The sequence below is a fragment of the Strix aluco genome, chromosome 1, assembly GCF_031877795.1.
Source record: "Strix aluco isolate bStrAlu1 chromosome 1, bStrAlu1.hap1, whole genome shotgun sequence".
Taxonomy (NCBI): Eukaryota; Metazoa; Chordata; class Aves; order Strigiformes; family Strigidae; genus Strix; species Strix aluco.
Window position 1 is genome coordinate 34,950,469 of NC_133931.1, and position 24,451 is coordinate 34,974,919.

A 24,451-nucleotide genomic window follows, 5' to 3' on the forward strand; every position below is an offset into this window, starting at 1 on the left:
TGGCTGCTGAACAGTTAGTTCCCTGAGCTCTCTTCATCTTGATGTTTCTGAACAGTATGGACAATACTGAAGATGATTGAAGTAAACTTCAAAGTGATGCAAGTTACGGATGTTGAGGTGTTCTTGTGTGCACAGCGAGGAGGAGGAGGGGGAAGCAGACACAGGAAAAACAGTTAAAGTGTATTTTTATTATACACATCCTTTCTATGACACATGACAATTCGAAAAAAGATTAGGAAAGCACACTTAATCATATTTTTAAATTAGCCAGAGAAGTAATAGATAATGTTGTGTTGATGCATACCTAATCTTTATTTCTTTTAACCAAAAGATTTATTTTAAAGTAACTTGATAATACCATTTAGGTTTTAGTACATGAATTATGTTGCTGAAAACAAGAAATTTATATTTTTGATTCATTACCATGTCACTGGGATATTTTATTTCTCAGCGAGAGAAGTTTTTCCACGATGGGTTATGCTACTAAGGAGGATTTTTAATTTAAAATACCATTGTTTTCTTTTACTGGTCCTGAATTTCTTGTCATTGCCAATAGGACTAACATATGATGCTGAATCTAATGCTGTAGTGCTAATACTATTTTTTCACTGCATATCTTGCTGAAAGAACAGAATACGTAGCTGAACTTGAGAATTTTGCACTAATACTGTTTACATGTGCAAGTAGGAAGAGATGATGCACCCTTCCCCCTTCATTGTTAAGTGGTAAATTGTTGCTATGGTGATCGTTCTTTCCATCTCATCAGCTATAACCTGGTTTTCCACATCAAGTGAATAGCTGCAAGCAAAGCATGATCTTTATTAATTTTTTTTATATTCGTTAATATTGCTTTGCTACATAGTTATTGTCTTGGGACTTAATGTCAGCATCAAGATGCAGTGAATGTAAGCAAGATAGTTCTAATTTTGTAGTACATAAATCTGTGCACTCATTAAAACAATCATCATGTAGCTGCCAAGAACTTTAAGTGGATTTCTTAAAGGAATCTTATTTTTAGTGTGTAGAGTTGATATTTTTTTTCATTGTTTGAAAGACTATAAGCTCTTGTAGTAAATGTGTCAAAAACTTGGTAAATCTCTGAATAAGGTCTCTGTTAAGCAATTTGTTGTTTGTTAGCTAAGGTGATGAAAACAGGATAGTTGTAGTAAAATTTCACAGGACAGCTTTATTTTCTTGCAGTGTAAATTGGTATGCATGGTTCAGATGCAGAGAGGTGCCTGCACTGTGGTGAGAGTAAGCTAGGTGACCTGTTGTAGGGTCACCAAAGGGCAAAACAGATGAATATGGTCTGGATGTGGTCCTATGCATATACACAACAGATTTGTGTCAAGAAAAATGGCAAAATGAGCATGTGGGCATCAAAATACTGCCCTGTAGCTAGAGATACCCTCTCTCAGCACCACCACAGGGTTTCTCAGGAAATGGGCCAGATGTTATGGCAAGCCTTGGAGCCATAGGTGGGACACTGTGGTATAGCACAATAAACATGAATTTTTAAATAACCTCTTTTAACTTAAATTGATGCTTTTGAAATATAGTATTTGTCTAAACTCATTTATGTATTGTTCATTACAATCAGTTTTTCCTTTTCATGTAAAGTTTGAAGCATTTAAAAATGTAGCCATATTAAGTTGTGTCCTGCATTAGTAGACAGCATATGAGCAACTCTCTGTTTCTGATTTTAGTCATGTTCCAGTATATTTAAAAATATTTTTTTTGGTAGGGAACTTTTTCCCCTACATTTTATCTGCATTACTTGTGCCTGTTTTAAATTGTGTGTCATGATTAATAAAGGAGCAAGATCATAGCTGTCTCAAATTAAGTTTTCTATTTATTAGCTGTTTTATGGTCCACAAGAGGACCTGCACAATAGAGAAATGTTCTCAAAGACTGCACTCAAGTCTACCATTTCATATAAAAGCATCCTAATTATCATATATGAAAATGTAAATAAGAATCTTGATTTCTTTGTTAGTAGTCTTTTCGGGTTCTGTATATGAAACAGTATTTTTCATGTCTCAAAATATTGTGCTGCCATAGGCAGATTTCCCATTAGATGTTCCTGACCTGTATTTTCAGTGAGGGATGTTTTGCTAAATAATGTCAAAGTAGAGCAGTCTCTTAAAGGATATGGTGAGAGTTATAGTACAAACATAAGTGCATTACCTCTGGAGGCAAACTAAGAATTGGATTGATGTTTCAGGTAAGAAGGATATCATTGCACTTTTTAAGTGTAGAGGAAGTCATCTTGAATTACTGAATTGCTTAGATCTTTTGGAAGTAGTTACTGCATGACTACCAAAGGATTAATCCTTTTGGCCAAAACACAGTTCACTGGGTAGCCTGACAGAAAGTACTCCATGAAAGTGAGGAATGCCATAGTTCCTTCTAGCTGCAGAGGGTGAGAAGTAAATTGCTGAGAAAGCGTATTGTAATGTTGCCTGAGCTAAAGCAACCATTACAGTGTTCTTGTAGTATCTGTTGGCTTTGCCTAACTTCTTCAGGTATGGTATTTTAGTTTGCAAATCTGCTCATCTTAGTTTCATGAGCTAATGAGACATTGCATAATTGCCCCTCACCGAATCTGTATGATAGTATGAATTGAGCACCTGCAAAAGAATATACCAAACCATGCAAGGCACAAAGTCCTTGCACGCGTTTCACAATCACGAGAATAGACCACAGAAAGACTTTGTTATCACATACTGATCCTTTTTTGTTGGCAGAGGGCTACAAACAATTCCAGCATTTGGAGCAAAAACTGTTTGTGAAAGAGAAGCAGCTGCTCCATGTTTTATTGTCACATTTTCCTGAGTAACATTTCCTACAAAACCAGAAATAATTCCTCTGAACAAGAGCAGAGTGACCCAAGGCTCAGTATCCCCAGTGCCAAAAAAATAGTTGAGTAGTCTTTATACTGAGCTCTTTATTTACTCAACCTTCTCACTTCCTTACGTCTTTCCTGAAGCCTGTAGTTTCAAATACGTTTTTTTAGCCTGCAGTACCAATAAACCAGTACCAGGAATCAGCTGCAAACATGTGACAAGGACTGATCTGAGTGCAGGACTGACTGGCAGAGACTGAGGGAAGAGGAGATGGTTCCTTTCAACTGTGCTCTTCCTCAGATTTAAACATAGCCTTGCTTTACCTGGATTTTTTGTCCCACAGCCCCTTGAAGGGATCTAGTGTGTTTCTTTATTGTATGAGGTTAATCGGGAATTTGATGACCTGGAAAAAATGTATTCAGGCTAAATGCCAGCCAGAGGAGAGAATCCTCTGAACAGTAGGACTGTGCACATGGGATCTGCTATTTCTTTATGTATTATTTCCCTTTATAGTAATTGTTGGGGTTTTTTTAATGCTTCAGTTGCTATTGTTTCTGAGGCCATTTATATAATACAAAAATAGTTCAATAAAACACAAACCTAAAATAAAACCAAAGTCACATTTCCCACATAAAAGTCCGTAAGATAACTGTTCTTCATTCCACCTGAACGTGTGAAAGTGTGCACAGGTTGCCCTGTTTAATCTTGCTAAATTCTACTTGTTTTCTGTAGCCAGTATTCTGTTTACCATCCATTAATTTGACTAACTAGTCTAACTTCTTCTGCATGTAGTGGTAAACAGACTTTGTGGCTATGATATGTAAAAAATAATAATTCTGTTATTTGTGGTGTTGAAGCAGATTAGAAAATACAGCTACAATGATGAACAGGTTCCATATTTTAATTTATTATTTGTGCAAAAATACAAATTAAAAAATAATTTACAGTTTCAATCATCTGAAGTATGAATGTGCTGGGAAGGAGACAGTGTTCCCTCATTACCACTCATATAAGGAAAGATAGACAAAGAAGCTGACAGAGAATATGTGTTGCTATAGATTGAAACGTATAGCGTAAAAAACAATTTAAGCTAGAAATAATAAATACTGCTTTAAAAACAAAACCAAATCAAAACAAACAAACAAACAAAAAAACACCAAACAAACAAAGAAAAAACCTCTTTCTCTCTGGGTTCCTCTGGACCTGGTCAAGAACTGAAATTCTGTCTTCTACCATAAGTGACAAGGGTGTAATATTTTGTCTGAGTGAATGTAGTTCCATCCCTGAATTCAGAGACTATCCTTAATGCTTTTCTTGACCTCATCATTCACAAGGAAAAAGACAAAAATGGCCCATATAAAAGATCATATGGGTACCAAGGAATTTTATAAGTTGTATTGTTTGGTTTTTAGATTTATTTTTAAATTTATCTGAAGATACATTTTTCCTGTTTGTAATTTTATTTTCTTCACCATGACTCAGTTTCTCTACAGATACTCTCAAATACTTTAATTTTTCTCTCTTTCTACTGTGTAGCAGCTAGCTGCTTTCACAGCTTAATTGCTGCTGAGCATATTTTATTTTCTTATTAACCTGTTTGGCTTCTTGCCTTTTAACATTTCTGTTCTCTGGCATAAGCCTGACACTGTTAAGAGGCAATACCATTGTTCAGGGAACTTACTTAAACAACATGTGCTTTGTTCCTCTTAAGCACTCTGAAAAAATGCCATCTGAAGGATAATAGAGGGGAAAACTGTCAGACCTTTCATAAATATTTTCATTTGAGATTAGTGACACTGCTTCTGTGTCCCACAGCCTTTCATCCCAGCAAATTATGAGAAACATGATTTGCTCCATCTAAAAAGCGTTATAATAAGAGAAAAAAAAGTGTTTTAATTTAAAAAAAAAAAAATCTGATTGTAGTAATCAACAGACAACACCAATGTAGAGATTGTTCTCCTTAGCTAAATTACTTTTTAGTTGTGTAAAATTTTCTATATATAAAATATTCTGGGCTAACTATTGAAAATTCTCTCGTGCACTTTCAGCCTAACAGTGCCTTTTCCTAGTGTGATTTGAAAGTGCTTGATGCAGAAGCTGTTTGGCTTCGTGGGTTCACTGCAAACTAACTTTTAGATTTTACATGTAAAACAAATCTTATTCTGGAATTATTTTCCTGTGTAGGAAAAGAGAACACTGAAGAGGCTAGATCGATAGCATCAGTACTGTAGTTACCATGAAGAGCACTGGACTGTAGAAATGTTTAGAGATAATATGTTGATTTACTTGAAAGGACTTTAAGAGAAAGTAGGTGTAACCCGCAAAGAAATCTTTTGAGTAATTTTAGTTGTGACATTGTCAGTACTAAGAGAAAAGTAGTGACGTTTGCATTTATTATTAGATATTATGCCATGTTAATTGACCCAAATAACACACCGTTTTTTCTTTAGTTTACTTTGAGGACAGACGGATACCAAATAAACAAAAAAACCCTAAAAGATAAGGGTATTTAAGTTTCTGAATTCCAAACTTCACATAGTCGAAGTTTTTAAAGCTTGTGTTAGATATAATTCATACACTTTAATGCAGAGATATTGTAGGAGGAAAAGTAATTAGCTGGAGGTGGACTCTTCTTTGCTTAATTATCCCATCTCCAGCAGGGCTAAATTCAGCTCTGACATACACTGGCAAAAATCTCATTCACACAGAAGCAACATTCAGTTGCAGCACTGCAGTACATTATGCTCCAGTCTCACCAGATGGCATTTCTTCTTCAGATGTGTATACACTTCGGGCAGGTTAGACTAGGGAGTTGTTTTGTCTGTTTTTAATAGCAGCATACTTTCTGGACCTACACTTAGTTTAGCCTTTTCACGCTTTCATGGAGGATAGCATGGTGTAAGATGTATAAGGCTTCCATGTAGAAGGATAGCATAGAAGGAACTGCCTTATTTCTCTCTCACTGTCAGTGAGAGAATGTGGTGGGTATGGAAAATATTTGTTTTCAGCTCAAACATTGCCAAAACCTTCTAGAATATCCAGAATTCTGTCTCTGTCCTGATCTAGTATTCTCTGGTTCAGATGCCCCTGCCCAGAGATTCCTAAACTGAGCAGATAAGAATCTGTATGCTTCAAATTTAGTCCACCTTGCAATTTACGTGCACAAGATAAAGTCAATGATTCTTTTGCAAGGGAGACTGTATGTTCACATATTTCATATGCCCACCCTTATCTGATAGAATGCACAATATGTGAGATTCATGACTGAAACTTTATTTTCTGCAGCAGCTCATGGCTTCATCAAACCTTAAAGTAAGCTCCAGCATTTCTATTGTAAGCAATTAGTGTCCATTCAGTACACCACTGAGCAGACTAATGCCCAACTGCCATAGCAAAATGTCACAGAATAATAAAGAGTTAGCAACATACTGATGCTCTTACACCCTGCGAAGATAAAAATTTTAGAATGACAGCACCACTGATTCTCCCAACATGGACATTAGAGCCATAGTTACTCCAGTATGGGTCTCAATTTTGATCCCAGTTACAGATAATGAGATAGAGGCACTTAACCAGGTCCATCACTGGTTTTGAGATAGCACTTAGCCTAAATACAAATTGCAGCATCAAGTGCACTTTATATCTATACGACATTCCTGGAAGAGGTTTGGTTCTCCCCTCCTCACTGAACTGGGGGCCGTTTCCCTGGGCTCAGTGTTCTACCCGACTCCAGTCTATTTGGCATCTTATGGGAGCATCTTGTGAGTGATACACAGGATTGCCTTAGAGTGGCCAATTCAACTGCCTTTCAGTCAACTGCTATCTCACTTTTTTCAGGCACTGTCTTTTAGATATTGGTCTGCACTAACGAGAGATGAGAATCTTTTTCCTGTCATGATCTGAGGCCTTACCATTGAGGAGTGTGTATGTGGAAGCATTGGGTCTCATGGCACATTGTTAGTGTGTCTGGAGATTCAAAAGACTGAGGCACATGTTAACATCTGAAGTTATGTCATGTCAGCTTCTTAATCACAGAATCACCTCGGTTGGAAAAGACCTTGAAGATAATCTAGTCCAACCATTAACCTAACCTAACACTGACTGTTATTCATGCAGGGTCATCTTCCACATTAATGAGTGACTGCTAAATTCAATGAAAACACTGTAGTGGACACCAGACAAAGAAAGATGTGACTAATTTATAGAGAGAGGCAAGCGCAAGAGCTTGAATATTTTTACAGTGACTCCAATTGAGTCTCATAAGTGGTATTAGTTGTACAGAGGTATTCTGTCAAGCAAAAGCACACCTAAGGACAAAGACCCCAAATGACTTGACCTTTCCATGAGGAAACTATACCTCAGCTTTGCTACAGGTGTTTAGCTGACTGCCAGGTCTTGCTGGCAAGGAATCATCTTTTCATATAGGGTGGGGTGACACCTTGTTCTCATGAGAACAGAGAGCTCAATTTTAGTGAAACAAAAGGGTCCACTGTTAGCCAAGCAGCTTTTAAGGAAAAAATGGGACATATTGGATATCCTGACCATTTATGGCCTGGAGTGTGTAGCTGTGTAACTTCAGGTGCTCTGGACAAAGTGGAACCTTTTTAGAAGTTTATTTATGGTCTTCAGCATGTAGATTTGGTGGCGTATACTCACCAAAAGAACTGGAACCTCTTACGCAGTGCAGTGGGGGACTGACACATCTGCTCTCTTAACACAGACTGTGCAATTGCCAAACAAATTGTCCCAGCATCACAGAGTCTTATGCCAAATGTTTCTGAGATACTGCCATGGGAATCAGCCTTCCTTTTTCTTTGACAGTATTCTTGCTTCTGAGATAACACCATAGATTTAACAGGAAAGCAGAGATCTCTTTTTAACCCAGGTTAGAAAGTACAACCCTTCAGATTCTATCTTGCCCCGTTCCCTCAAGACTAATTGTTAGGATCTCAGATGGCTGGGTCCTTAAATACAATTTTTCCTGACCAGCCCATTCAGTTTCAATCCTCCATGCCAGAGACGGCTTTTATTTCCTTTCCTTCTCCAAAGATTTTTTTCTCTGTGAAGCCTTTTTCAAACAAAATTGACCTTTTTGCTTCATGTACGTTCTATAGATGAGGTTCCTGCTTTCTTGGCACTGGAAACTGTATTTTCTCAAGGTAGATAAGAAAGGCCATTTATTTCTCATCCTAAAAAAAATCGAAAATTGTCCCCATGCTATCTCACTTGTAGCCTGGTAATACTTGATTTTATCATATCATGTTTAAAGTATAAGATTGATTCATTGTTTCTGGCATTTCTATGGAACTAATGCATGATGTACCTGAAATTATCAATAAAGACTGCTGCATCTTGAACTTTTCTGTGATGGTCTCACTCTGTATAAATATATGTTGTGTTTAAAATAAGGAACTCACTTCTGTTATTACCTGGACAGCCAGGTGATGAGAAAAAACTGTAGTGCAGTGATTCGTGTTGTGACCTGTATGTTTTCTGTCCAGGTATTACAGAACTGAACACCCATGCAGTTTCAATTGCTATTCAAACCCATTAAACATGAGAAAAGGGTATCATCCTTCTCCCCAGTGATGGCTCTTTTAACAAACTTACAGAGAGGTTGAATTTCTGCACGTATGAACTCTGATTAAAGTACATGAAAATCCTAGACCTAAGAACTCCTAAAAGCTTTCTTTGTATTTTTTCCCATTCTGTGGAATTTCACCTTGATTGTCAGGTAGAAATATCTAGTTTCCGTGTTGATCCTTCAAAAAGAGGTCCTTTTGTATCCTATTTTCTCAACAACAATTTGAATACTCAAAACAGTACTTTGCTACTAGACAGGTTAGCCATTGAAGAAAAAGAGTGAATTACAAGACTTTATAAGCTGGACTCACTTGTACAAGAGTTGGAAAAAGAAACTATGAAAAACACATTTCAACTTATGTTGAAGGCCCTCCACAGAATTCCTTGCAAACTAACCCATTACCGTCTTTTCAGCACTGTACTTTGTAGCAAAACTTTGTCTCAGCAGGCCTTTCACTGCACATCTGTCTCACAGAGAATGAAAAATGTTATTTATTTAATAGGATTACAGAGTAAGTCTCTACTTGTTATTAAGTGACTTCTCCTTTCCAGTGAGACATCATATTCCATATATATCCACTTGCTGCCAGAGCATGCTCGTCTTGAAGCAGCAAGACTGCTACATGGAACAAACCCTCACATTTTATTAAATATTGTCAGCTAAGCATAATGTGAGGTCAGATTCCATGTTCAGTAGACATACAGTTCATTGATAGATATAGCTGAAATTCTGACTATCATTTGTTGGGGGAGAGATTTTTATTATTGTTATTATTTTGCTAATTAAGTAAAATGGGATAATATTTGAATTACCTTGCACTGATTGTCTTGAATTATCAAATTCTTCAAGGAAGCATGTGTTTACTTTCCCTGCTCTTCCAGTGGTTCTTCAAGAATATCCTCCATTCCTCCTTTAAGCCCCCAGCAATGTAGGCTTCAGCAGAAGAACTGAGGCAAGACTGAGGCCTTCTCTGTTGCTGACTTTCATGTTTCCTCACAGGATTCATAAAATAAGGTACATATTCAGGTGAAGATGGATCTGTATGGACTCTAGGAAAGATCATCTTATCTTGATATGCAACCTGAAAAAATAAGTTGTTGTTGGGGTTGTTTAGCCCAGAAAAGAGAAGGCTCTAGGTAGACCTTACAGCAACCTTCCAGTACTTTAGGAGGCCTACAGGAGAGATGGCAAGGGACTCTTTATCAGTGTAGTGATAGGATGAGGGGTAATGGTTTTAAACAGAGAGAGTAGATTTACATTAGATATTAGGAAGAAATTCTTTACTGTGAGAGTGGTGAGATGCTGGAACAGGTGACCCAGAGAAGTTTTGGATGACCCCTCTCTGGAAGTGTTCAAGGCCAGGTTGGACGGGGCTTTAAGCAACCTGATCAAAGATGTGAAAGATGTCCCTGTTCATAGCAGGGGGGTTGGAACTAGATGATCTTTAAGGTCCCTTCCAAACCAAACCATTCTATGATTCTAAAATAATTTGTCCAGCCCACAGGCTTGTTCCAGGACACTGCCTCTCCCAGGATTTATGATCACTTTCCCTGCCATGGTACATGCCCTTTACATGTTGAGGGTCCTTTAACATCCTCAGGAAAAATAGCAGGCAAAAATATTTTCCTGTCACTTGCAGGTGTTCAGACCCATGCAGTTACCACTGGCTGCCAGCAACATAAATTGCTGCTGTAGTAGCAGTTACTCCTGTCATGTTATTGAGGACATGAAGAGTGCAGAACTTGGTCAGGTATGTATGTAGTAATGTCCAGCACATCTGGAAAATACTTCATGTGTGTGCAGCAGCATCATTCAGTGCAGTCAGAGCAGATCCAGTGCTTTGGGCAAGCTATGGTAGCCCTGCTATGCAAAAGTGAGAGTATTCAGCATGTGACTCTTCTCTGATACTTGTAAAAGCTGAGAGATCTGCAGTTTAGGAAGGTAACTTATTTAAGATGCTTTATTAGGAGAGTAATTTTTGAGGCTCATGAATTGCCTGCCTATCAGGGCACCGGGTTTCAAGATTGGGCCTTAGTAGGAACAGCTTTTTGGTGGGAGAGGGAGTGCATGATATTGCTTAATAGGAGATTCTTGTCTTAAGAGCTTCTTCAGTGTCACAGTCATGATGGTCAGTAAAACCCATCAACCTTTAGATAGAACTGGAAAGTCTAATAAATCTGTGTTTGTGTGAAGCGAGGACAACAAGACATTAGGACTGATTATTTTGGGACTTACTCCCTCCTTCATGGCATGCAGTAGTATTTACACTAAAATTTTGCTATTAGTGACTCAGAAAAGAGAATGCTTGCTTTCTAGAAGAGGCTGGAGGAGAATGTCAGGGCTCCCAGACAAGGACTGTAGTAAGGAAAATAAAGGAGCAAATAGACCATGACTAGCTCTGTTCAGAGGGTCTCAAAACAGTAGACTTCATGAGTCTGCAATAATTGTTACTCTCACAAGTGGTTACTGCTAAATATGTAAGAATACAACGATGAATCCTCAACCTTACCGTAAAGATCTGCATGACTTCAGCTGAACAAAGCAGTCAAGGACCTTTCTAAGCAGGAATAAATAGGCTGCTGTGAACATTCTTTCAGGAGTCTCTGGATGCCACAAAAGCCTTTTGGGCCTCTAGGCAAGATCATCAGCCCTGTGGGAACCAGCAGGGAGGAACGTTCCTGGTTTTTCAGTTTTTCTGGTAGCTGATAGGACATGCTGGTTGTTTATTCAAATTGTGTGTTAATGGTAGTGTTGTAGGTAGCTACAGAGGGTAAATATATACATATATGTTTATTTTGGGGGGGTATGTATATAAGAGAGGATTATTTAAAAGCTGTCAACTGCGTTCGTCATAAACCCAGGTTTTGCGTTCCTTCATGCTGGAGATGATAAAACCTGTGAAATAGCTGTCACCTGCTCTATGTCTGAAATGATCTGACATTATTTTCAATCTGCAGTGCTCTTCAGTTAAGAGGAATTGCATGTTTACAGATGGAAGCATCATCAAAGTCTTTCCTTTGCTTGTTTATACTGTTCAGTCTCTTTATGTTTAATGTATAATACGAGCAGCTTGATTCATATCTGCCAGCCTGGAGAAAAGTCAAATCACATACGCTTGAGCACTTGTCTTCCGTGGAGAGCTTAGGCCTTTCGCTAATTAAGCTCTTCAGATATAACCTATCTGTGTTTTCTGCTATTCAAGTATTTCTGTGATTTTTTTTTAACAGCTATGTTTAAACGTGTCAGAGAATTTGTAACAACTGAAAATGGAAGAACTAATCCCAGAATGGTTTGCTAGACCTTTTTCTATCAATACTATTTTTCTAGACATCTGACACCTGATCGGGGAACAGAAATGAACCATGCAAAGAGAGATAAGCCCAATTCAGTTTTGGCTGTCAGACTGCTAAGGACACAAAGATTAAATTTAAACACATGCAGTTAATGCCTTTAAAAGGATGAAAATACTGCAGTTTTGTTTCCCCACTAGATTTTAATGTCCAAAGACATTAAAACTAATGTTAAAAAAACATTAATGCTGCCACAGATTATTTGAATTCATGTCAATGTTTGTTATTTAAAATGCTTAATTGCACCACATTCTTTTTTTAGTTATAAATACATAACTTGCACTATTATATCTCATGAAGAATAATTTTGTTTGCCATTATGGTCTAGATACTTTTTCAAGCCTCCCCAAAACTGTTTTAGATTAAAACTTTATTCCATGGTCAGTGTATCCTTTCTGTTCTCATTTGTTATGAAGATTTCAATTCCATGTTATTATTATTTTGAGAAAATGGCAGAAATAAATGTGTGTGCTACAGATTTTGGAAGAGAGAAAGACAAATAAGCACCAAGCCACTAAGCCTGTAGTTGTGACTTTTTTCTTGGTATGTTTTCCTCCATCAAGCATGGTAATGAAGTCTTTGGATTCAGCTACTAGGACTATAATCTAATGAGTTACAGACTGCCAAAGTCTCTTTGGAAAAGCATGAAGCATACTCCTCTCCTAGAAGTATTTTCATTTTTTGAAGCCAGCAAAACCCACAGAATTTTAAATTTTCACATTTTTCCTGTAGTTTCCTGTAATGTAATTTTCATGCAACCAGTGTGTTGCAAGTTATATACATTATGATGCAAAGACAGATCAGATACTGTTTTTCTATTATGTGTTTTGCTTTACTAATGCTTCAGTATTCTTTACTAAGACTAGAATTCTTTGGCCTAAAATTTAAAAAATCTTATCCTTAAAACAATGCATCAACTCTGTATAGAGGAGAGATTAAGAAATGAAGACATTGTGAAGGATGACATTTGACATGGTTTTCCTGAATAAGTTTACTGATTAATAGAGCTTCCAAAAGTTTTCTAACTACAATTATTCCAACAAAAAATAATTAAAAATCTGTTGTTTTCTAAAAATTGACATTTGGCTTCATATCTTCTGGAGGTTTTTTTTATTTTTACAAGTAACTCAAAGTGGTAAAAATCAGTAGAACACTGAAAAATATTAGGATAATGTTTTAGATTGAAAAAAACTGACCATTTTGATACAAAAATAATTCCTAGTCTCTTCCTGTAAGCTGTTCTTATTTTTCATCTAGCTGTATCCCTGGGATAATGATTTGTTGTTGCTTTCTTACACGCGGAGTCTAGAATAGCTGACAGATATTGGTGTTGATGATAGCAGTCATCATACTTACTATTTATTTCATTTGTCCCAGGTAGAGAACAGTTTAAAAAAAAAAAAAAAGTGTGGCGGGGGGAAGTGCAATGCACTAAATGTACCTTAGAAATTCTCTAAGCAGATGATCACAACAGTCCATGTGTTCCCATTTCCTTGAGCAGGGTCACCTTCTCTGTGCAGAATCCTTATTATGTGGGGTTCTTTCTCCTTGAAGCTCATATTTTATGATGAAGGCAAGAGAAACATTTATCTCTTTTTTTTTTCTTCACTTAACTATGTCATAAAGAGCAGCTGAAGCTCAAGTGTGCATCTATTTTTTTATGCTTCCAGCTAGATTCAGAAGTTCTCTTCAGTCAACCAATATAATTTTGGCTTTGGTGACCGGAAACAACAAATTGTTTGCAGATATTCCTTTACCCCTTTCCAAAAAAACCTTCTGTCTGCAGGAATTAACATTATGGGGCCAGGGAACTGGAAGAAAATATTGCTTACTAAGGAGAGTTGGTGATAAATGGGATAGGATATAGTCTGTCCTATAAAGTAGGGTAGGATATAGCCTATCCTATAAAGTAGGATAGAGAAATGCACATCAAGATTTATACTTTTCTCTAGATATACTTAGCACTTAGTGACATGAAAAGATATTGGCAGTGAATCACCATTGGCAAAAATGGAGGAAAACCCCTATGAGCATAGTGTACAGAAGTATATTTTGCCCAAAGTGTAAATTTCCCCACAAGAAAACTTGCTTTCTGCTTGAAATGATGCTGCTTATCTTGCTGACATTGTGCCATCTTCAAGATTTCTGTGCCAGTGCTAGGGTCAAGTACAATCAATAAGAAAGAAAAACTTCATTCATTCAAGCTCCTGACAGAATGATGGATAAAATCAAATACATCACATGAAGAGCCAGCTCCATTATCCAGGGGCAGATTATCTGTCATGCACATAAGTAATGCCAGGCTAGTGGGACACCTAAGGTTAGGGAAAGTACCGTTTAAATGCAACTTCTCTAGTGATGCTTAACAGCAATTTAAAACCACTTTTTAAATTCAGACATCTGCATGTGAGTCTTTTTCCAAACAGATGAGCAACAGTGAGGGCCTGAAAGACAGACTAGGGAAATTGAACTAATTTATCTCAATTGTTAAAAGTGAATTTTCAGAAATGCCTCCTTTTTTTGGGATGCTAGCCTTTATTCACCTAAAATCTTTCTGAACTGCTGAGTACACATGTGACTAGTGTAAGTTGCAGAAATGTGCACCCCTGAGTTGCTGAGTAGTTCTGGATTTATTGATGTGGACCATAGAGGTCTAAAGGCGAATGCAAACAGTTTCTGAATCTTGGCATAAGAAGACAGCTGATTCCTCAAGTACACAGATTGGTGTTTGCTGTAAGACTATTCATATATTCATTGGCACAGCAGAGCATGTTCATGCTGACCACTGCAGGAGTCTAACATCCACGCAGTTCAGAGAACCAAACTGTAAATAGTTCAAGTTTCTTATTTTTAATGGAGTAAGAGGGGTGCCTCCAGTGAGATGATTGGAGCCCTTATGTCAGATGTTTGAAATACCTAATGTAAACAGTCCCTAAATCATCTAATCTCACTTCCTGTAAACAAGAGACCATGTCATTTCTTTCTCAGAAAATGGATTAAAGAGGACTTTTAGTACACTGCCTAATATAATTTTGAAGACTTAGAAAGATCCATCTTTTTCTCTATGAAATACACCCAAAACATTTCAAGGTTGACTATGCCCAAATTCAGCTTCTCATTGTTGGATCGGTTATGTCTTTATCTGAAGCCCTTGTCTTCTCCATTTTGTCTTCCCCATTTTCTACTTTCGGATATCCATTTGCACACCATGATAAGTAGCTTCTCAGTGTTTCTTCAATGAGTAGATATGAGGCTCAAGAAGTTTAAGTTAAAAAGCTAGTCTTTTTAGAACCTCGTTTCTTCGTGGTCCTGACATTTCTTTTTCCTTCTTGATACGCAGATGAACTGGGCATCGCTCCATTAGGGGTTTTATGGATTCTGGATTATGTAGTACAGCAAGAACAAATTCCTGTTTATACTTGATTTTCATCTCTACATGTATGAAGACTACATTAAGACTTCCTTTTGCTGCAGTGTGTGGGACTAGCCAGTGTAATCTCATACTCCTTCTGTGCTGCTTTCCATGATGGTCTCCCATATTGGCTAGAGTTTTTGTTTTCCAGTGTTCTGTTTTAGTACAGTTAAATGTAATGAGTTTTGAAATTATTATCATTGAACTGTAAATTACAGTAAACTTCAGGTTACAGTAGGTTTCAGTAAATTGTCCTCTTGGGATTTTTTGGAATCCAGAAGTTGTGTAATCTGCCAACTCTACCATAGTATGTTTTAGCTGGTATTGAGACATTATAAAAGTAAAACATTAAACAGCTCTGGAGCAAAAAACAATTCCTAAGGTAAAATGTACATAGCAACTCTTTTCTTTGATGTCTTCTGCATTAAGCTTTGAGATATGTCAGAGAGTTAGCGTTTAATCCATTTTGATGCGCCTTATTAATTCCATGTAATTTATGCTGCTGTTTAATTATGTTGCCATAGGGTACAAAATCAGAAACCTTGAAAACAATCCAAGTATGTTAAATCAAGGCAATCTAGATAAGGTGTAGGACCCATAATCTTTACATGTGTATGAAGTCTTTGGCAAAATACTCTTTGTTAAAGCATTATGTCTGGCACAGTATAATATTAGCCTGTAAATCTTTATGGATGTAGACCCAGTTTATTTATGCTGCTATTTATGCCCAAAACTGACATCTGGCTAACCAGTCATTACCCCCAGGTTATTTTTTGCAAAATCAGTTTGGCCATTTACCAATTGTAAGGAATTTCCTCAGTTTTTCAGGAGTTGTTAACTAAAGGTTAGTATTTTTGAAGTTCTAATATGAGTTAGGACTGAAAAAAGCCTGAGAAATATATTTAGACTGGGAAGGAGGAGTTTTCAGAAACAAAATCCATTAGGTAAGATGATACAGATCAATGTGCCAGCAGTGTGTATGTAATAGATCTGCTTATGCTTCACTACATGAGAGTTTACAGGTAGTAGCAAGGTAGTCCAGTTCCTGAGTCAAGTCAGTTCATGAAGAAGGAGCAGATGGTTGAAACTAAAATCTAGCAAAGCACAAAGCAGATTGATGAAGTAAAGCACCTTGAAGAGTTTTTAAGTTTAGAATTCTTGATTGAGGACATATATCTCATTTGGTCAATTAAATACTTCCAAGTTTCTCACTGACGTGAAGCTCTCGTATTGCGGTATCTGTAAGTCTGTCTTTTTCCTCTGTCTATTTTGCTCTGAGACTCCCATTTCTTGCTGGTATTCAGTGACCTACCCTCTGATGGTCTCTAGCTCTACCACTTCTGAGGTATATTACAGCAATGAGTTGCTGAGAGATGAAGCCAAGAGTTTTTAGGTAGCTCTACATGGTTCTGCACATATGTATTTTTAATCCTACCATAGCAGAATATTGTTTTTCACTCAGTGTTATCACTGAAAGGAGCTGAGGAGGATGACTAGCACACTTCATAAATGCCAGTCTCTCACTTGTGGTGTTAAAAAATGCATAGATGCTAGATAATTATCTAGCATTCATTAATGATATATAATATCAGAAGAATGTGGAAATAAAATGGAGACAAGAAGAAAATTAAATTACTAAAGAATAATTCCTTAAAGCTTTCCTCTTCCTCTCCAGCCCCTCTTTTCCTGGAAGTGCTCTTGATCTCTGAAGCAATTTTGTCAGAGCTTGGTTTTGCAGAATTGAGCCTCCAGCAGATAGAAAGAAATGTGAAAAAGTTGGAAAGTTTCATACCTGGAAAAAAACCCAACAGAATATTCTTGCTTTCTAGAAAAATCACTGAATTTTAGAATTTAGGAAGGTGGGATTATTTTTTAGAGAATTCCAGTTTCAAAATGAATGAAATGGGTAGTAACCCACAGTATGAAATCTTACTGAGACGAACCTGGTAGTTGTCATAATTAAATACATCTCTCAGAACTTCATTAGGTTTAGCCTTTGCTGATTTTTTTTTTTTTACAATATGGAAATCTGTTAATAACATTGTTAAGATTATTAATTTAGTATAATTTGATAGGAACGTAATTGTGTTTCATGTATTTGGCAAATAGAAAACAGAAAATTATTTGTATCATTTTGAGATACACAAAGCAAGCTCCTGGAAAGCTTTATGCTGCGATCACTGTGTTTAATAAAGGCTGAAAAGTGAAACAAAGTAAGCATATGTTGCTTACAGTTTTAGTTGACTCAGAGTGAGGCAGCATTACAAGTGCGTTGAAGGATACCATGGAAATACAAAATAATCTGGAGGGTAATGGACAGTTCTAAATGGGTTTAAATTTAGATAAACATTACATAATGCATTCCAGACACATGGCATTATATGTAAGCATTGTTGCTGCAGAATGCTAGATAATGTTGTTTAATGTCTTCAGCCCACAGTACTTCTCCTTCAAGTTAATTTTCAGACATAAGAGGATAGAAATCTGATTGCAGTATCGCTGGAAGGGGAGACCGCTTGTGAGAAACCCCTGACTCTCTGCTTATAATCTCTTGAGTGTAGCTAAAATGATGTGTATAAGTTTACCTACCCAAGCAAATATAGGAAAGAAAGTTGTCAGTAGGAATATCAGTTGTCCCACAGTCTAGAAAGCTTAGACTTCCTTCCAAATCAGACCCTGATATGAGTCAAAAAAAAATTTCTAACAATAGCAAAGTTTTTCAGTTAACCATCGGTCCTCCAGCCCTTACTCACTGACAACAGAGACTGTCACCTGGTACCTACACTGTGCATGAGCTACAGCTGTGAGTTCCTTTTTAATGTAATGTAATTTAATGATCCTGCTACAGATAGAATTTAATTTTGTCCCTGTCTTGATTGCCTTTACCACCACTGTGGACTCATTAGCTAAGTGATAGACTGTCCTTCTAAATATGAATTGGTTTTGTTTTAAATACTTTTATATTGGTTTGAAAGCTTTCAAGCAGTGTTTGAGACATCATGTGGAATATTAAAGGTAGGATGATACTTTCAAGTAGATAGACATGTAAAAACACATGGCAGTTCAAAAGTTAGTCATGTGTATTGTGTACAGTTGCTGAGAATGAAAGGACTGCCTGATCACCTAAAAGAAAAATCTAACGATTTTAGGTCCTTTGCTGTGGGTTAAAACCTGAATGCAGCATTGCAAAGCAGATCACTCATTATTTTCCCATACTGTTTTGCAGTCTGTGGATTGCTGCCTACTTCCATGCATAGTTTCTATTTTGCTGCTGAAACTTAAGATTGACCCTTCCTGGGGAATGTGTGGAACAGCATGCAAAGCCTACTGCAGCCGTCTTCTTGACTGGGGGAGGCGAAAGGAGACTTTTTTGAGTTTTCTCTTTCAGAAGTTCTCATAAAGGTTTCTTGTTGTGGCAAAAGATGTAGAGCGCTCTGGGGAAAAAAGCAATTCTCAAGTAGATGGTGGTCATTCAAATGTGGGTCATTTGGCTTGGTATATAATAGACTTAAATTTCTGTGAGTAATAAACAAAACTTCAAGACTTTACAGTGGCAAAATTACTCCAGGAACAAAAGGTAAGGAAGGCTTTCCCAAACTCTGTAAAGCATAAATGGAACAAATGGATTGTATTTCAGTGGAGATACCCTGCTTTGATAACTCTCCCTTATAAATGTTGTCATTCAAAACTAACATATTTCTCCATAGTTTCTGATAATAACACTCTGATAGTGTGGGGTCAGTGTAAGACAAAATAAAACAAGTACAAAAAAAATATAGTGCCAAGCAGCAGTAACTGTAAGCAGGTAATTTGGAAAACATACAGACAAATCAAGTGTGGAAGTCAGAATAAAAAAACCCACGAAGTTAAATAGCAACAGAAAAATTATTTGAGTCTGACACTTGCAAATAAGTGTGCAGGAAGTGAAAGAAATGTCTGAATATACAGTTGCAAATTGAGATAATAAAGTACACATTGCTGAAGTTAGCCAGTAAAGCATCCAAATGTCAAGGTGATAAATAACAAATAATGCAAATAATGAAGAGCCTGTGTTCACAGGTGAAGCACTGGCTCTGCTGGTTTCTCCTGTTCTTTTCACATTTGCCATATGTCATCAACAATGCCTGCTGAAGAGGCTGTTGGGGAAGTGTCTCAGCACAGCCATGTGCACACACTTACGTTTGGCTGGTCGAAGGCCTGCTCAGGAGCATAAACACTGTTCTTGTGCCTTACACTCCTGTGCCTATTTAGTTCCTCTTGCTGCGTCGTCTCTCAGGGACAGTACAGCACTGAGGCTCTGCTCAAGTGTGTCACTGAGACATGCCTTGGCAGCATTTGTGTCTGAACAGTCGCTCCTGTTCTGGTCTGCTGGAACTCCTGACTGTGAGTACAAAAGGGGCAGAATAGCAGGAAGTGCGAATTGAAAAAAAAAAGGTGTGAGATAAGGCAGCCAAGGAAAGCAGTGCTCATTTACCTTCTGTTCCATTGGCTTCTTCCTGCTGTGACTTGCTTTGCCCAGCTTCATGTGACAAAGTTTCACCAGCTTATTACTCATGTCACCATTTAATTCCTTAACTAATTGATACTGTATGTTAGGACAGGATATGTGAGTTGCTTCATGGATATAACAATATAGAAAATTCACAGGGCATCAATAAGTAACTACTATCCTGGCAGTGTTTTCCTGATGCTGGTCATTTAGTATATTAGCTTTTAAAATGCCTGTTGTAACAGTGGCAATAGTATTAGACTATTTTTATATGGGAATAGTCTGGTTGTTCTCTCATCACAAAAGGATGATCAGTGTCTAGTTTATCTATGTGCAGACTACATTATTATCTCGCAAAACAAAGTCCCAGTGATAGGATTGCTTCATTAAGTTTATGCTACATAGACATAATTATGCAGGAGCTAAGAATAGCTCATCTAATTGAAAGTAATGATTATAGAGAAAGAACGAGTTTGATTACTGTTACTAAGCAAGCACATACCGTACAACCATTCATGAACTGCATGGAACACACATATGGGATTATACAGTGTATTTGTTTTGATTAACAGTTTCTTTCCCCCATCCTGAGTACAAGTCGAAGGTGTTACTGTATATTTGCTCATTATCTTTTTTCTCAGAGACCTAGAGGGACCTGCGAGAAGGCAGCATGGGCTGATATTTATCCAATAAATTATGACAAGCTAAGCTTTGAAATAACATTCAACATTTATCCCCGCACACATTTTAGGGAGGATGTAACTTAAATAAATCTTCTCCAGGCACCACAGATGAAACTGTCTACGTGGTTTTTTATGTCTGTGTTTATACTAGTACCCTACGGGATTAAACATCCTTTTAGAAATGCAAAGTCTGCCATACTGTTAATCTCTTGGTGCTCATTCTGGTTAATGCTAACATTTAATTCTTGGTTTGTCTAAAACACATAGAACTCTTCTTTATGCCTTGAAAATAAAACTGAATTTTTACAGTGAAATTGTTAAAAGCTTTCATTTAGTTGGTTGCTGTTGATTAGTATCACCAGACACATGGGATAAAAGTTGTTGCTGCTGTTGCCCTCTTAACTAATTTTTTTCCTACTTAAGTGTCATTTTTCTACTAGAATGTTACAAGAAAATTTCTGAGATTATGAAATTTAATATGTCAATGTTATTAATCTCTGGAGGCTCAAAAAACTCTGCCAGTTTTCTATGTTTAGCTTCCCCTCCATTCTAATGAACCATTTCATAGCTCTAGGCTATGTACTAATGCTGTAGAGGCACAGAGATCACTGCCATCAGGAATTTTTAAACAGATGACTGTTTAAAAAATGAAGTGGGGAGGGAAGATGGGACAAACAGTGATGCAATCCTGCAGTAACACAACTATCAGTTTGCACAGTCTGGAATCAGAGGCACTTGCACAAGCTGTTCTTTTAAGAAATAGCAGAAGGAAAAAAGTGGAAGCAGAGGGCAGATTACTTTATGAAAGTATCCCAGACTGTTGTCTTGACTTCAGAAAAGTTGCCTTTTCAGATTGTTTTGGATTTGAAGTTCAGTGAGTTACAAGAATTTAAAACTGTTAGATCCCCATTTATACAAACTGAAGCATCAAACACATTTTCCATCCCTCTCCTTTTCAGCAGGGTCTGATTGTGGAAAACATTTCTCAATTTTTTGGGCCAACGTACCTCAATTTTGCCCTTCAAAAAATTTTACATGGCACCTAACATTGAGCATTAACTTTGAAATGTTGTAAAGGTAATAGCATTCCACAATCCCCTTGAACACCGTGTGTCCTGGTCTCACAGACCCCTGTTTAAGGGTCAGTGTGATAGCTCAGTCTGTACAGATTCTGGTAACATGTATTAAAATCATAATCCCAGCTTTCAGTCAGATACTATTTTTTTTCTATTTGGAAATTTTAATTATGAGATAGGGCTGTAAATTTAGTACCTACAAGGAAATGTGATACAAGGATGAGCAGGACTGAAGAACTGAGAGGAATAATGTGCTGATTCTGAAATACTTTGATTTGCAGTGAGCATAAGAGTGCACTATACAGTACAGTGTGTGATAGCTGGGAGCAGTAGTCTTTTGCTCTCATATTATTGATGCAACTCAGGAAAGATTCCGCTGCATATAAACTGTTTTCTACTCTGTACAGAACTGCACATGCAAGAGCTAAAGCTGATGCTGCGGATCAGGCTGCTCAGGCTGCTCGCCAGGAATGTGATATTGCAAGAGCAGTTGCCAGAGAACTTTCACCAAATTTCTACCAACCAGGTAATTATAGATTGGGGTTTTTTTGTGGTTAGGGCTTTTTTTTATTGCAATGAAAAGGTTCTGTGTTAAGTTTAAAAGTTGATTTCATTTTGAATGTTGCCATTTATACAGAAACAACCGTCATGTGTAAATCATGAAGAGTGTACATTGCTCAAGGAGATTTTGGTTTCATTTTTTAATCATTTGGTGACTATTGCTTTGTATAAAAACAGTGGAGTGTCAGAAAGTCAGCATCAAGCATACAACTCTGCCTCAAATTAATAGCTTCTTCAGGACAGTGTCAAAGACAGACTTCAGAGAACATAAATCAACAGAAATTGGGTTATTTCTATAATGTGTTTATTAGGGGAAAGATCCTTAGCTTTTTTACTATCCAAGGGAATTCATGACGGTCTTGATTAGCTAAGGCCTGAATTCTGGAGAATGCTTTACCATTACACATATGTAACCTGTGAGGGAATCTTCCTCTGTTATGCCTGTGGTGCTCTGTGGAACATTAGTCCCATATTCAAGATACCATAGAGTTGTCTGTGTCACCTATATCAACATTGCAACCCATTTTCACCTGTCACATGGTGTGGAAAGTTGCTATAGAAAGAAGCAAAGTGGGTTTTGCTTTATTTTTCTGATGTCTTTCCATGAGGTTAGTATTTTTATGTACTCTCTTTAGCTTAAGACTAGATAGATAAAATGGAACTCCATTTGACAATTTAATGTCTTTTCATAAGTCTGTCCTTTCTTTCACCTGTCAAATGAGTCGAGTCATATCTTGTTATTAATTTTCAAGGACTTGCTTGCATTAATATAGATTATAGCTCTGAGATTCATTTTCGCTCACTGTCGTCTTCTGCACGTCCTCGTTTCAGATATAAACCCGTTTATTCTTAAATGTACCAATGTGGTGAATGCAGGCTAATATCATGACCCGCAAAATCAAAGAACAACAACATTCTTCAACATTTTCTAACAATCTGCTTACTTTCTTCAATTTTTAGTAAAAGTGACCACTATATATAACATTACTAAATTGTTACTGTCAGTTAGCTTAAAGAATACTTGTTTTTTTCTTTATTCCTAAGTATTTGATTGTAGAGAGCCATCTGTGTGTTTTGGGGTTGGAAGGTTTAGGGTGCTCTTGTTTATTTGTTTAGTGCATAAGTCAAGGGCTGGTCACCTTGTGCAGGTTAGAATCTCCATTTCCCTTATCAGTCTTGCAAACTTTCTTTGTACACATCCTGATATAAATTCATCTTTCTTGAACATGGCAGTCCAGAGCTGTAGGCAAAGCACAACAGAACTATTTCCAGTAGTAAAACTTTACTAGCTTTAAAATCAGTAAGTACCTTTCACTGTTGCAAATGACCTCAATACAACCTCTCCTGTGGACTTATATTAGTAGCCCATACTTACTCCTATGATACCCAACTCATTTTCTTTTTTCATTATTTCATTTTTCCATCAACTGATGAACTCTCTCAATTTATAGCAGCAGTTCATTTTATCAGTCATAAGTTAAGAGGTCATAAGCTTAGCCATGCAAAGAACTAATAACAGTGACCCTGTCAAAGGAAAGCTTGATAGAGAATAGAAGTAAGAGGGAATTAAAGCATTTGGAATGAAAGTATCTCAAAGCTGCCAAACCCTTGAAATAAAGAAATGGCTAGAGTACTCAAGAGAAAATGCAAACATCTGATGGTGTGAAATTTGACACCAAGAAATCCCCCAGATCAAGAATTTGTTAGGTGTCTTTTTTTACTTCCTGCCACAGGATGTGAAGTAGCATTGCTAACAAATTGGCTGAGATTTGGGAAGAGAAGGTGTGGGATTCTTATTTTCTTCTCCTTTAAAACTTTTATTCCATTACAGAAGAGATGAGTTTGTATCTCTTCCCCAAATGCAGCTGCATATGTGTACAGTGATGTAACAAAACATTTCTCAAAGTCTACTTACAATATTCTTTGTCTGGAAATGTCTATCAGTTAGCTAGCTACCTATCAAAAGACAAATATCTCTTTTGGAGTCTAAATTTTAAATTTCTTCATTATTTTCAAGATGGCCAAATAGAGCATATTTGTACACATTTTAAAAAAAATTGCTATTCCTATTGCTTAAGTAACTTCAAGATGCCAAGATCTTAGCTTAATTTCAGTTACTCCAAATAAGCTGCAGCAAAACACCAGATTCTTACATCATTGTGATCCTTTCAAATACTATCATGTCAAAGATTCATCCTAAGTGGTCATGATGCCTTTTTCAGATACATTCTTTCTGAGTGGTACCAGTTAACCCTGAGACTTACCTGTACACATATTTGCTTCTTTAAGTATTTCCTAAGTATCATGCTGTGAGTTACTGGACAATGTTATCATTAGCTTTTGTCATTTATAGTAATAAAATAGATAAAGTATTTTTAAGTATTTACATTCATTCACGCAAACAGCAGTAAATATCTGCTTTTTAAATTGCATTTTTAATGTTTGAATGA

At 36.9% G+C, this 24,451-nt stretch overlaps 1 protein-coding gene across 3 annotated transcripts in view; it reads left to right on the forward strand.

The window, feature by feature from the left end:
* Positions 1-24,451, forward strand: part of JPH1 (junctophilin 1) — a 91,542-nt gene that overhangs the window by 34,070 nt on the left and 33,021 nt on the right. For all 3 annotated transcript variants that reach the window (XM_074817261.1, XM_074817269.1, XM_074817278.1), the window contains exon 3: positions 21,848-21,966. In XM_074817261.1, coding sequence (XP_074673362.1) covers positions 21,848-21,966 — 119 coding nt within the window. The remainder of the gene's footprint in view (positions 1-21,847; positions 21,967-24,451) is intronic.